The sequence below is a fragment of the Martes martes genome, assembly GCF_963455335.1.
Source record: "Martes martes genome assembly, chromosome: 12".
Lineage (NCBI taxonomy): Eukaryota > Metazoa > Chordata > Mammalia > Carnivora > Mustelidae > Martes > Martes martes.
The window spans coordinates 72715336-72729317 of record NC_137900.1 but is presented as its reverse complement, the minus strand read 5'-3'; the positions used below and the strand labels follow the sequence as shown (position 1 = coordinate 72729317).

Here is a 13982-nt window from a genome sequence, read left to right as displayed (position 1 = left end):
TGAGCTCTTCCTAAAGCACTTACTTGAGAAAAGACTTGAAAGGAGGGATCAGCTAAGAAAAAGTCATTTAAGGTGGTAGGAAAACACATTTTTATTTCACATTGAATCATGTTTTCAGAATGAAGAGGGGATGATGATTCTTCTAAGAATCTGCCACACCCACCAACATGAAGTTTTCAAATTAGATTCTTTTTTTTTTTTTAAAGAGCAGTTGGCTCCATTTTAGGTGCAATGACATTGAAAAGCCGTGTTTTATCACAAATATATATATATATCTCTCTCTCTAATAAAACCATATTAAAAGAGGAGACATTTTTAGATCTAGGAATTCTGTATCTTAATATTGGTTGCTTTATACAGTTTGAGGAGTTTTCATGGGCTGATTATAATTCTCAGCTATTTTGTCATAGTTTTTTGTTTATTTGTCATAAAACTTTGAACAATGTGAAATGTATGCGGTAAAAAGTAAAGAAAATCACCATACCCAACCCTACCCCCCAACAAACTTTATTTCCCCAGATTTAAATACAGTCAGTAGTGTAATTCTCCATACATTTTCCAGTGCCTATGCAAACATACATCCAGACCTTCGTCTTTTTTTTGTGATCATACCATCAGAGTCCATTTTGAAGGCTCACAGTAGAGCAGCTTAGCGAACTGCTCCGTAGGACTTCTGACTCACGTGGGCTAATATGGTGGTGACCCCCCAACCCCCTTTCAGAAACCGTGGACGAAGGAGAGCCCCCTCCAGCATTATCCTCCTCTCCGTCGCCTTCCACCCCTTCACCCACTCTGGGCAGACAGAGGCCTGAAATGGGAACGTTTGTCAGGAAGAAGAAAACCAGCGACATCTACTTCGTGTCCCTCGTGTGGGCCATTATTGGAGTCCAGCTCTGGCTGAACCTGTGGATCGTACAGCTGCTGCCGGTGCCGATTGCAGGTAATTGGCCCCTTACGGTCTGGTCTTGGAAGACTTCTTTTTCTTTCGAGTTTGGATTTTAGTATTAGAGGTAATATTACTCTCTTTTAAGATAAAACAATGTATATTTAAATTGTATATTTAAAGCTGTCTTTAAGACTGGAAAAGTAAGTAATTCAGGTGAATTTAGAAGAGTTTTTTATGTCATACTTTCCTGATTGTTTGGGCTTAACCTCTTACTGCAGTCAAAACCTTTGCCAAATTTATTTATTTATGTACTTTTAAAAAAAGACTTTATTTATTTATTTGAGAGAGAGCACACATGCGTGCGAGCAGGAGCAGAGGGGAGGGACAGGGAGAAGCAGACTCCCCACTGATGATGTGGGGAGCCTGATGTGGGGCTTCATCCCAGGACCCTGAGGTCAGGACTTGAGCCACCCGGGTGCCCCCCTTTGCCAAGTTTATTAAGTCCTCAGTTGATGCTCCAGACCTGCCATCCAGATACCTCCTAAATTTGATTAGTCCTTTTTTTTTTTTTTTAAAGATTTTATTTATTTATTTGACAGACAGAGATCACAAGTAGGCAGAGAGGCAGACGGGGGTGGGGGGGAAGCAGGCTCCCCTCTGAGCAGAGAGCCTGATGCGGGGCTCGATCCCAGAACCCTGAGATCATGACCCAAGCCAAAGGTAGAGGCTTAACTCACTGAGCCACCCAGGTGCCCCAGTCCTTTCTTCTTTATCAAAGCTTTTCACTATTGATTTAAACATAATTTCCTTTGGGGTGCCTGGGTGGCTCAGTCTGTTAAATGTCTGCCTTCAACTCAGGTCGTGATCCCCGGGTTCTGAGATCGAGTCCCATGTTGGGCTCTCTGCTCAACAAGGAGTCTATTTCTCCCTTTCCCTCTGCTTGTACTCCCCCTGCTTGTGCACTATCTCTTTCAAATAAATAAATATAAAAAATAAACATAAGGTCCTTTTTGGGAGCCTGTTTAAAAATCTAAATTCATTGGACCATTTACCTTCTAGATCCTTAATTTTAAAACTTATTATTCTTATTAACTTGGACAGTTAATGAAATAGTTAACCTTTATAAAAAAAAATTTTTTTTTTTAAATAGATTTGTTAGGCCCAGAACACTGTATAGTGTCTGTCGTTAGGGAGCATAGAATATGAGGTCGAAGTTTGTATCTGCTTCTTGCATCCTCAAACAGAACTTCTCTTTGGCAGTTGGAGCAAGATACAATTGTAATGAAGTATATACCAGAGTATATACCAGAGCCATGCTTTCTGTTAAGGAATTCATAGAAATGCTTAGTGAAATAGCTTAAATTGCTCTTTCTGGATTGTTCCATATGTTTTTGGTTTTGCCAAATGATTTATTTTATGCTGCCAAATTGTGTCAGGTACTATTGGAACCCCCTTCTCTTTAAAATTTGTTAACAGGAGTTGGGACACCTGAGTGGCTCAGTGGGTTAAGCCTCTGCCTTTGGCTCAGGTCATGATCTCAGGGTTCTGGAATTGAGCGCCGTGTCGGGCTCTCTGCACAGCTTGGAGCCTGCTTCCTCCTCTCTCTCTGCCTACTTGTGATCTCTGTCTGTCGAATAAATAAATAAAAATCTTTAAATTAAAAAAAAATTGTTAGCAGGAGTTAACATTCATCCTAGTCATTTCTTAACCTTCAAGCCATCATAACAATTTGACATGGCTTTGGGAGAGCAGGCTTTGAACAGGTGGCCCCGAGAACATTTTCCACAGCCTGTAATTTCCCTGGGGTTGTTCTAGAGACCATAAGAGCTTTCCTGGGACCTCCCCAGAGATTTAGAAAAGTTAATGATGGAATTGTTGAACTGGTATGTAACACTGAACTCATGGTTCAAAAGAGTAAACTGTGAACCCTTAGATTGCATGGCCAGGGCTAAGGACACAGAAATTCCTGGAATTAGGTAAATTATAGTGGTTGGGATCAGTTATCCAGAGTCCAGACTTCAAGGCACCCCCACAGTTAAGTAGCACTTCCTTCTGGCCCCACTACCTTCTTAGTTGGCCTTTAATAGGAAGCTCACCCCCTGCTTGCAGGGGAACCTTTGCTACCCAGTGTGGAGGGTACGTACATTCATGTTCTCCGTGAGTGGTCTCTGCAGAAGCTGTACCCTGCGTAGCCTCAGGGACCATTTGTAACAACCCTGCTTGTCCCTACTCTGCTTCTCTACTGAAGCCTGCTAGTAGGTTCATATGTACAGGGCAGCATCAAGTAGAGAAATAGGAATACCAAAGGTATAAAATCATGATACAGATGGAATTCCTGATACTTTTCTGGACACTAACGTTGTTAAACATCCAAGGAGGAGAATAACATTTGGCAATAGCATCTATAATCGCCAGGGAAATTGGGACATGTCAGGGGTTAGGATTCTTCAGCCCGGAAGGGTAAGGTGTGAGGGGTCAGGATTGTAGTCCCTGATATCTTCATGATCAGAGTATCTTACGTTTATACAGACTGTGAAATAATCCCTGGCTCCTGCGGGGATTCTGGACTTGACAGCGGAGGCAGTATATGGGCAGGTGGGGTTGTGTGTAAAGTTATTTGTCCTAATTCTGGCAGTCTGGAATACCATGAACTTTTCATCTTTCCCCTTGCCTTTTTTTTTAAAAATGGATTTTAAAAAATATTTTATTTATTTATTTGAGAGAGAGAGCACAAGAGGGAGAGTGAGAGGGAAAAGCAGACTCCCCGCTGAGCAGGGACACCCCCCCCCCAATGCGGGGGCTCGATCCCAGGACCACAAGGTCATGACCTGAGCTGAAGGGAGATGCTTAACTGACTGAGCCACCCAGGCACCCCCTTAATTGATTTTTACTTAATATTAGTTTTGCTGTTTTAGAAAGGTCACATGAAATTAAAGAGCACTTTCAAGTTCTGACTTTGTAATCTATGTTTTGGTTTTATATGTCTGCCTTCCTTCTAGTCTGGATCCTCAAAAAGCTTGTTATTCACTTTGGAGTTGTGGACTTCCTGGAGAAGCGCTGCCTCGTATGGTGGCAGGCCGTGGAGCACTTCCTCAGGGAGCGGCAAGAGGCTCTCGCCCCGTGGCCAGTTGTTGGGCTTGGAAAATTCTTGTTAAAAGTTGATAGCAAGGTATTATATTATAAGCACTTGGGCTGTTTTAATGGCGCTTAAATATACATATATTCCATGTCATGGTATTTGGTGCTCATACTGTGATCGTTGGTAACACATTTATTGTCTGTATCTGTGATGATATTTAAAGTTTAGAACTATGGCTTCTGTAAAGATAGGATAGACTTAGTTTAAATCAGTATTGTGTAAGTAGTTTTCCCTCTTAAAAATGGTAGAAAAGGATGTTATGGAACACGTGCTCAACTCCCTCATTGAAATCTAAAGGGGCTAAGTGACTTGCCTAAAATTACATTGTCAGGTAATGCCACCTAAGTGCAGTATTTTTGGAGTCATTCTCACATATCAGATAATGGGCTAAGTCCTCAGGAAAATCTACTGACTCACAGAAAAGTAGATGCAGGAGCTCTGTTTAGTGGAGAGACAGCAGTCCATTAAAATTTAGACACAGTGGTTAAGAACACGAACCCCGATTTCAAACTGGTTTCAGATCCCAGTTCTGCTACCTACTAGCTCTGTGATCTTGGATGAATTTCTTGACTTTTCTATGCCTTGTTGTCCTTACCAATACAATAAACATAATGGCATGCACCTCGGAGAACGGCTGTGGGGGTTAAATGAGTTAATAGACGTGCAGTTCCTAGATCAGAGCCTGATTCATAGTGGCTCTCTGTGTTAGCGGTGGTTTTAATTTGTGGAGGACAGTGTGTACAGAATACAGTGGCAGTACTGAGCAAGAGGGGACTGGCTGTTGGCAAGACAGTGGGAGAGGGGAGGTTTTGCAGAAGAGGCGATGCCAGAGGAAATTTCAAGGCACAAGTAGGAGTTTCTTAGGTGACAGGGCAGGAGGAGTAGGCGGATGGAGCAGTGCAAAGGGAGCGACTGCCACAGCGTGACTTCTTAGGGAGCACCAAGGAAGCAGTCACAGTGGGATATATGCAGACGCGAGGTGGGAGAGTCAGGTGAGACCAAGTCGAGGTCTTTGTGGGTGCTGTGCTGTGGGAGCTGGACTTCCTCACAGAGCCTACGGACTGTTTCCCTGAGCAGGTCCACCCATGACTTCAGGTTGAGAAATACTGTTAGGTGAAGCCAGCATAGATAGGAATGGGACGAAGACCTGGAGTTCACGGAAGATGGAAGGAAAGAAATCTTTTAGAGCCATGGTAACATCTCCTGGGGGAGCAGAGATACAGGGGGATACTTTTTTTGTTTTTGTTTTTGTTTTTCAAGATTTTATTTATTTGAGAGAGAGAGTGAGGGAGAGAGTGAGAGAGAGTGAGGGAGAGGTAGAGAGAATTTGAAGCAAACTCTGCACTGAGCACAGAGCCCAATGTAACCACAAGATCTTGACCAGAGCGGAAACCAGGAGTCAGAAGTTTGTTTGTTTGTTTGTTTTGAGAGAGGGAGGGAGAGAGAGAGAGAGAGGGTGTGCAAGCATGAGCAGAGGAGAGGAGGGAGGGCCAGAGGCAGAAAGAGAAGCAGACTCCCCGCTGAGCAGGGAGCCTGATGTGGGGGCTCGATCCCAGGACCCTGAGATCATGACCTGAGCCGAAGGCAAACGCTTAATGACTGAGCCACCGAGCCACCCAGGTGCCCCAAGGGTCGCAGGTTTAACTGACTGAGCCACCCAGGCTCCCCAGGGGGATATGTTTTCTTACGTATTGCCTTTCTGTCTTCCAGAAAGTTTGCCAGTTTTAGTTCCCATCAGTGTAACATAGGGCAGTGCCCATTTTCTGAGCTCTTGCCATTACTAGATATTATAACAAAAAAGTATTTTTCAGTTTCATAAAAAGAAGTATGAGTGTTGTTTTAGTTTGAAATTTAAAAAATGAGTTTGCTTATTGGCTATTTATATTTTTATTTTGTGATTTGCCTATTTGTATTCTTTTTTCAACTTTTTAAATATGAAAAAGTCTAAGATTTCCCACAGATTTTAACATATTTATCACATCTTCCTGGTATTGGGGTGAAGCTTTGTTTTACTAGAGCAGATTAATCCTGCAGACTGTTTAAAGAGGATGACACTTACTTCAGTTAACTTCTGACAGCCTTACCACTATCAGAAGGGATGGACACTAACTCTTGTTTTCAGAGTCCCACATATTTGTGTTTGGAACCCTTCACTTAGGACAACTCTAGAGTTGTGTCATTTGAAGTTCTGCAGGTATCCAAAGTGTTTGTGATGGAGTAGCCTTGTAAAATTGTCATTTTTTATTCAAATTTTTATGCCAATTTGTTGTTCTTAAGAGGGACAGTAAAATAAATAAAACTATCATTTTTGGCTATAGTAATAAAACATATCAGAATAAATGACTACTGCAAACTGAATATTTGTCTAGTAATAATCGATGCCATAATTATGTTTTATCTAGTATAATAATATATATGGGTTGCTGCTTTGGGGAATAAATCTATTTTTCATGTTGTCTTTTAAATTTCGATTGATGAGACTAGTGTTTTTGAAACTATTCCTCTACAGGAGATTGACTGAGGTATAGTTTTAAACATGCACTGGGTATACTTTTAGTAAAAACTCTGCAAAGAGTGTTTACAGTTACCCTGATAAAATTAAGCTTTTTAGCTTTTATATTTTTTATATCACCAATAATGCCTTCAATCCTGTGTTTAGCAATTTTTACATCATGTGTCCACTAACTAGTGTTAGTTATATAGTGTTAAATATTGTGAGGTGTTTCGATGAGGTAATGTTTATATGAAAGAAAGGATGTTACATAAAGTAGAAAGATAAGGGCTTAAAAAATTGAGATGGAAGGAGATACACCAAATACTAACAGAATTTTGGTTCCGTCTGCTCTTTGGCCAAGTGTTCACTGTTCCAAATGAGCACGGAAGTGTTTTACTGTTTAAAAAATGTGAAATGACCTGTACTGTAAAGCTACAGCCACAACGTTCAATGAATACATAGTATTTGAACATGAATTAATTTATAAAGGGACAAAAAATCCTTTTGGTACCTGATATGAGAAAGAATTTTAATTATTATTCTGATCTTTGGAATTTGATGTGACTACTTAAGCAGACAGGCATGTATTTTTAATTGTGGAATTGCCAAAAAAGCTTGTGGTTATTTCAGTCATTGTATATCTTAAACGAATACTATATACAGTTGATTTTAAAACTTTGTTAATGCATTACAGTTATTTTCCCGGTTTTTGGTTTGTGTTGGTCTGGGATTATCTCCTCCTCATACTCTCAGTGACTTTCTTTTCTTTTCATACTATTGCTGCATCCTCTAATGATGTTCCACTGTTCTTATCTTCTCTTTCTTACCTTACCCCCTACCCTCAAGCTCTGGCACTGGCTAAATAAGAAGGTAAATGAACACATGGATGTTGAGTTTTATTACTGAATTCTGTAACTTCCCCCTGTCTCTCCATTTTCTTTCTGTTTCTGTCCATATGTCAAAATTAGTTTTTGCTTTTAAAGTTCAAATTAATAAGCTATGGAAGGTCGTGAATCATTGGTGCTATCACAGTACAATTTGCCAAATACCCAAAGCTATTTATTTAGGATAGATGGTTACTATCTCCTTGCCCAGGTGTGTGTCAGAAGTTCTGTCTTACAGTTCTTTTGTCTACAGTGAGTGATTGCCATTCCTTTTCTGCTCTGTAATGTGGCCCTACTCTAGTCTTCTTTGATGTGTGAGAGCACATTAGGCAATACTTATCAAAAAGGAGGAAGAACTTTTTTGTAATAGATTTTATTTATTTATTTGAGAGAGAGAGAGAGAGAGAGAATGAGCGGGGGGAAGGGGCAGAGAGAGAGAGGGAGAAGCAGTCTCCCTTTTGAGCAGGGAACCAGATGCAGGGCTGGAGATCCCCAGGACCCAGGGAACAAGACCTGAGCCAAAGGCAGATACTTAACCAACTGAACCACCCAGGCACCCCGGAAAGAGAACTTTTTATTGCTACTTATTTTATAAATGACACAGGAATTTTTGAATAAGATCTGTGAAATACTTGATTCACTTGGCTGGTAATTTTATATAGTGTCTTTTTTTTTTTTTTAATAGCTACTCTTCTAGAATTTCATTTTTTTTTTAAATTTTAAAGACTTTATTTATGTATTTGACAGAGAGAGATCGCAAGTAGGCAGAGAGGGGTGGGGAGGAAGCAGGCTCCCCGCTGAGCAGAGAGCCCGATGCGGGGCTCAATCCCAGGACCCTGAGATCATGACCTGAGCTGAAGGCAGAGGCTTAATCCACTGAGCCACCCAGGCGCCCCGAATTTCATTTTTAACTTAACAAAGATTGTGGTCATGTCCTGTGACCTTTAATTTCATGTATTTCCCAAGTTGTGACGTTGTATGTGTAATGAATGCTTCACATGATTTGCATGAAATAGGTACATTTTTAATAACTTCAATAAAGGCTAATCCAGATAAATTAGGAGTGCTGTACTTGTGACATATAGCCTATATATAGTAATTGTAGACTTAGATTCATCAAATCCCTGAGACAGATAGCAAGAGATGACATTTATGTGTATCATGTTTAGATATAACAAAACCTTAAATTTTCAGTGGAGATATCATAGAAGACCTTAAGATGAATGTGGTACTTCTTAGAAATAGACCAAGGTGACACTTTTAGTACAGAGATTAAGGTTTTCTTCTTTCTTTTGAAGAAGAAGAAAGGGGTGACTTAACTTGCCTTAAACTTCTGAACTTTGGATTGAAAATAAACTGTGTAAAATACATACATACATACATACATACACTTATTGGCCACTGTCCTGCTCCTACCAACATACATGCTGTTGTCTATACCTCCATTCCCTGCAAAACTAACATGAGTAAATGAGTTCAATCCTTGGCAAATAATAGTGCTGCAAACAAAAGTCACATTTTCTTATTTTGATCAAAGTAGGTGGTTTTATACACTTCTCCAACTTGTGTATGTTGAAATGAAATTGTCCTCAAGGGATGAGAGAAAGGAGAGCTCAAGTCATTAGGTGCAATTTGGTTTAACCTTTGGTGACTGCGTGAGTTAGAACACCTAATTTAAGAGCCTATTTCATAGCTAACCAGTTGTGACTCAGGTTTAAAAGATTCCTAAGAGATCAAGTGAAGGTTTCCTTTCTTTGATGATTCCATATAGTATAGGTAAAGCATCGATGGAGAGCGGGAGTGACTGCTGTAAGTTCTGGGACTGTCCATTCCAGGAAAGCACATAAATAAGTTGAGGTCTATTTTATTACATTACATCCAAGGGTAGAAAATTTGCAGCATTGGGTATTTGGTGTTTCAGCTTCAAGTGGAGTGAACTAGGAAACTAATTCAAGGGAAGGGAGGGTGAGAGAAAACATATCTGTGGTTAATTGAGACAGAACCTGTTTCTCAAGGCTTGTTTTATTTTTTAGTGTTGGTTATTTGCACTAAGACTCAACTAGAATTTGGTTAAAAAAAAATAAAAGAAAGCCTACAGACCCAGAATAATGAATAGAAAACTCAGTAGTGGAATGATAACTTTCTTAATAGCTTCCTATACACAAAGCCAATTTAGAAGTTTCAAAGTCTTGCAGTATAACCATACATTTACTGACCTCTCTAAGTTTTGAAAAAATGCATGCCCTTCCTTCACACTGGAAACATTCAGTATGTCATTTTAAAATTACTCCCCTTCCCCTTTAAGACAGTAAAGTTTAGTAACTAAAATAATTTCTCAGAGCAAGGAAGGCTGGGGAGATCACCAGGGACAGTGTGACTTCTATGGGCAGGCGGTAATGACAACTGATGGCAGTGATGACAGGTGGTGTGGATTCTGCTGCCCAAAGCTGAGCACAGCACAGGATCTGTCTCCTCGGACAGTGCCTTTGGCATTTCTTTAGGAATTCTCTCCTCCATTCCCTTCTGCTTCTCTATTGCTTCTTCTGTCCATGTTTCTCTCTCTCTCTCTTTTTTTTTTTTTTCTTAAAGATTTCATTCATTAGAGAGCGAGCGAGCGACAGAGAGAGCACACGAACAGGAGCAGAGGGAGAAGTGAACTCTCTCCTGCTGAGCAAGGAGCCTGATGTGGAGCTCGATCCTAACACCCCAGGATCATGACCCCGAGCTAAAGGCAGATGCTTAACTCACTGAGCCACCCAGGCGCCCCTGTGTTTCTCTTTCTATGTCTGAGTTTCTGTTTCCTCAAGAGTCTTGTTCCATTCACTTTTTCTGGGGGTTCTTTTCCTCCATCTAAGTTTTCTGTCCACTTTGTTATTTCCTCTTTATTGATTGGTCCTTTGTTTTGTGCACCAGTTTCCCCCAGCCACACACTTTTTTCTCCTGTTTTGACCTTTAAAAAAACAACAACAAAAAACCTCCCTTTATTCTTTGGTAACTCTTCCCCCGTCTCTCTTTCCCACTCTTCTCTCTCTCTTTACCTGTCTCCGTTTTTGTCCTGTTTTTTTCACCGTAACTTAACCAGAGATAATGGGACTGGATCCCCCTCCCCATCTTTTTAGTTTATATATTGAGCATCTTAAATGGTTCTATTTGTTTTAAATTTTGAATGAAACCTCTAACCCTTGCTGTTAGCCCTGAATACAGATTTTTATCTTATCTCTTTATCTCTTAGTGTGGATTTTTTCTAACCCTTAGGTATATGGCTTCTGATAGGAAAATTCTACCCTGGTTTAAAAACATAAAGTTTGATTTTGTAATGTTGATATACATAATGTATTTGTGAATTCCATGTTTTATATGTTAGAAATACCCACACTTAAATTTAGATACATTTTCTAAATCATCATTTACATTTTAAAAACATATTTCAGAATAGAGATTTTTTAGAAAATTGGGGCTCCCAAGTTATTTTTAGAAACTATAATTTGTGACTACAAATCTGGTCTTAATTCTGAAGTTATTTATGTTTGCCTGTTCAAATATATATTTGAGCTTTTACCATGTGCCACGCACTGTCAGGCTTGGGAACTACAAAGAAGAAGAGTAGAACAGTAGCTCTTTCCTCAGGAAACTGTCTTAAGAACTATTTAAGAGTTGGTTTCTGATTGTGCAACTGGAAAGTTTCATTGATTTTAGAATGTACATTCAAAATATGACATCTGACCTTCCATATCTTAGAAACTTGATACTACTTTTTTTAATCTCTGCATTGTCTTTGATGCTTTGGTGGCATGCACTGAAAATTAACTCTTCTGTTTGAAGCTATAATTGTCAAGATAAAAGATGAACTTTTTATCTTTGAGTTCACTGCAGCGTTGATCTCTTAGTGATAGTATCTTTCATGAAAGATAAAGGGATGCGAGCTTATAGCATGGAATGGAAGATATTTTAGAAGTCATGTTTTGTTTTTAACCACCATTCTTTGCTCTTGAGTGTTTAACTAACTGGAGGCATAATTCAGATTTAAATTAAGACTAACTTATTCAGCAATGCTGTAGCTTATGTAGGGGTTGAGGGATGCAATGTGTTGTTTCAGTAGTCATCAGTCTAATTGATTTTATTTTTGAAATGTTACATGGTAGCTTTGCATGGGAGGAATTGTAGAAATCTGTCATAATTATTATATATTCTGAAAACAAAATTTTTAAAAAATGTAAGGTTATTTGTGATTGTGAAAGATGAGAGAAGTTATACTCAAAATATAGCATTTAGGGAGAGCTGTAATTTTATTGATTAAGGAATAACCATTGTAGTAATGATTATTCTTTATTTACAGTCAATTTGTCCTAGAGCTTATGTTTTAAAAAGAATGGAAATTTCAAATGGAATGTCAGATTTTAAAAAGTATTTTGTTATGAAATATTTCATATATAAAAAGATGTAAAGAACATCAGTGAGTCTGTCCTCCAGCTTGATGAAACATTCCCTGTATAATTAAAGCCCATTTTGTATCTCTTCTAATTGTGCATTTACCTGCCGACCTCACCCCTGCAGGGTAGTATTCTGAAATCGATATTATCATTACCTTAACCTTAGATTCTTATTGTTACTGTTTTTGTAACCTTAGTGGCATCAAAGGGAAAAAATATTTTGAATGTAATTCCCATTTTAATTCGCTCCTACTTTATTTATATAATTTAGGGAATACCTATTTTGTAAGGCATACTTTTTCTAAAGCTATCTATATTTGCTAACTGATAGTAAAATTCCATGAGATTGGAGGTCAGCTAATGTACTATCATTATTTCATTTAAATATTTTATTTTGTCTTGAATATTTACCAGATTATAAATTATAACTTGAAATGTAAATATACCATTGTGTGAGAATTCAAACGTAAATATGTTCAAATTGACTGCCTTTCTTAGGACAATAATAAACTTTTTATATAACAACAGTAATTAATGCTATTAGTTAATTTTCTGAACTTGCTTAAGCTTTCGCTGCTTTAATCATTATGCCGTAGTTTGATTTGCAATGCTGAATGTCCTATTTTGTCTTAATAATATTTGGATATATATGCATTTTTATTAAGTTATGCTCAGAAGATAAGTAATTCTCTTTTTCCTTTCTATGCAGATGATCATCTGGTTGGAGAAGATGTTAGACAAAATAATAAGCATTTTCATCATATTTTTGTTAGTGATAGGAACTCTTCTGTTAGCTCTACTCCTGACTGCAAAGGTAGAGTATGACAGTTCCTATTGCCATTAATAAACTCTTGTTGGAATTGTAGTATGCAGGGGTGCAGAGTGGCTTAGTTGGTTAAAAATCTGACTCTTGGTATAACCTCAGGTCTTAATCTCAGGGTTGTGAGTTCAAGCCCAAAACTGGGCTCCATACTGGGAGTGGAGCCTACTTAAAAAACTGTAGTATGTACAAGAAGCTGGCAGAAGTTGGCATGGAAAACTTCCTTTGCTTATAAATATATATAACAAATTTTTTAGATTTTTGCATTATTAGTTTTGCCATGAATTTGCCTACTTTTAATTTTTTATGTGCAATTTTATTTTGTTTTTATCAAAATCCTCAGAAATGATCACAGATAGTGAAGAATAAATGGCTTCTTTTAATGGGAGAACTGTGATCTGGTCTCATGAGTCCTAATTTAGTTAGTTCCTTGTTTACTAGATCAGAATTTCTTGATTAGCTCCTTCCCTCCTTGTCCCATTGGTCTTTCTGCTACTATACCATAGAATCTTTATATCTCAATTTCTGGGTCCTTCCAGCTTACACTTCCAGTTATTTCTCTTCTTAGTTTGGACTGCTGTAACAGAATACTGTACACTGGGAGGCTTAAACAACAAACATTTATTTGTCACAATTCTGAAGTTGGGGGGTCTCAGATCAAGGTGCCATCATGGTCAAGTTCTTGGTAAAAGGCACTCTGTTTGGTTTAGAAATGACCATTTTCTTCTTGTACCCTCACATGGGGGAGAGAAAGATCACCTCTCTTGTGTCTCCTCTTATAACAACACTGATACCATAATGAGTGCTTCCATCCTGGTGAACTAATTACTTCCTGAAGGCCCTGTTTCTTAACCATCATATTGGAGGTTTGGATTTGAACATAAAATTTTAGGAGGATACAAACATTCAGGTTTTAACACCCTTCTTTGTTAAAAAAAAAAAAAAATTCTCTAAAGTGCAGCTAAAATTTTCTCTATAGTGATGTATCTTCTTGTCTTTTAAAATAAATTTTTATTTTATTTTATTTTATCTTAATCTTTATCTGAAGTCCCCTGAACTTGTCATCCTAGGTTTTGATATGTTGCTTTCCAGGAATTGTGAAGTTTATGTGAAATCATGGATATGAAATATTTTCATATAGTGCTGTAGAGATATGTTATCAGTAGATAATCTGATACACAGAATTTACTGAGGGATTGCGTTGTTTCCTGCTATATGAATCTCCACTTGGAAGTCCTGTTCTTAGTTATTTTTAGGCTCAGTATGTCCTCAGTCTCAGCTCGTAATAACTTGCTCTCTCCATATCTCTGTTTCAGTTTCTATGTAGTT

The 13982-nt window shown here is 38.4% G+C and overlaps 1 protein-coding gene across 1 annotated transcript in view; it reads left to right on the top strand.

Annotated features, from left to right (window-relative positions):
• TMEM245 (transmembrane protein 245) overlaps positions 1–13982 on the top strand; it is a gene marked incomplete at its 5' end in the record, with an annotated part of 96748 nt that overhangs the window by 28752 nt on the left and 54014 nt on the right. Inside the window, 3 exons of the mRNA XM_080820134.1 lie at positions 722–940; positions 3886–4055; positions 12543–12647. Coding sequence (XP_080676260.1) covers positions 722–940; positions 3886–4055; positions 12543–12647 — 494 coding nt within the window. The remainder of the gene's footprint in view (positions 1–721; positions 941–3885; positions 4056–12542; positions 12648–13982) is intronic.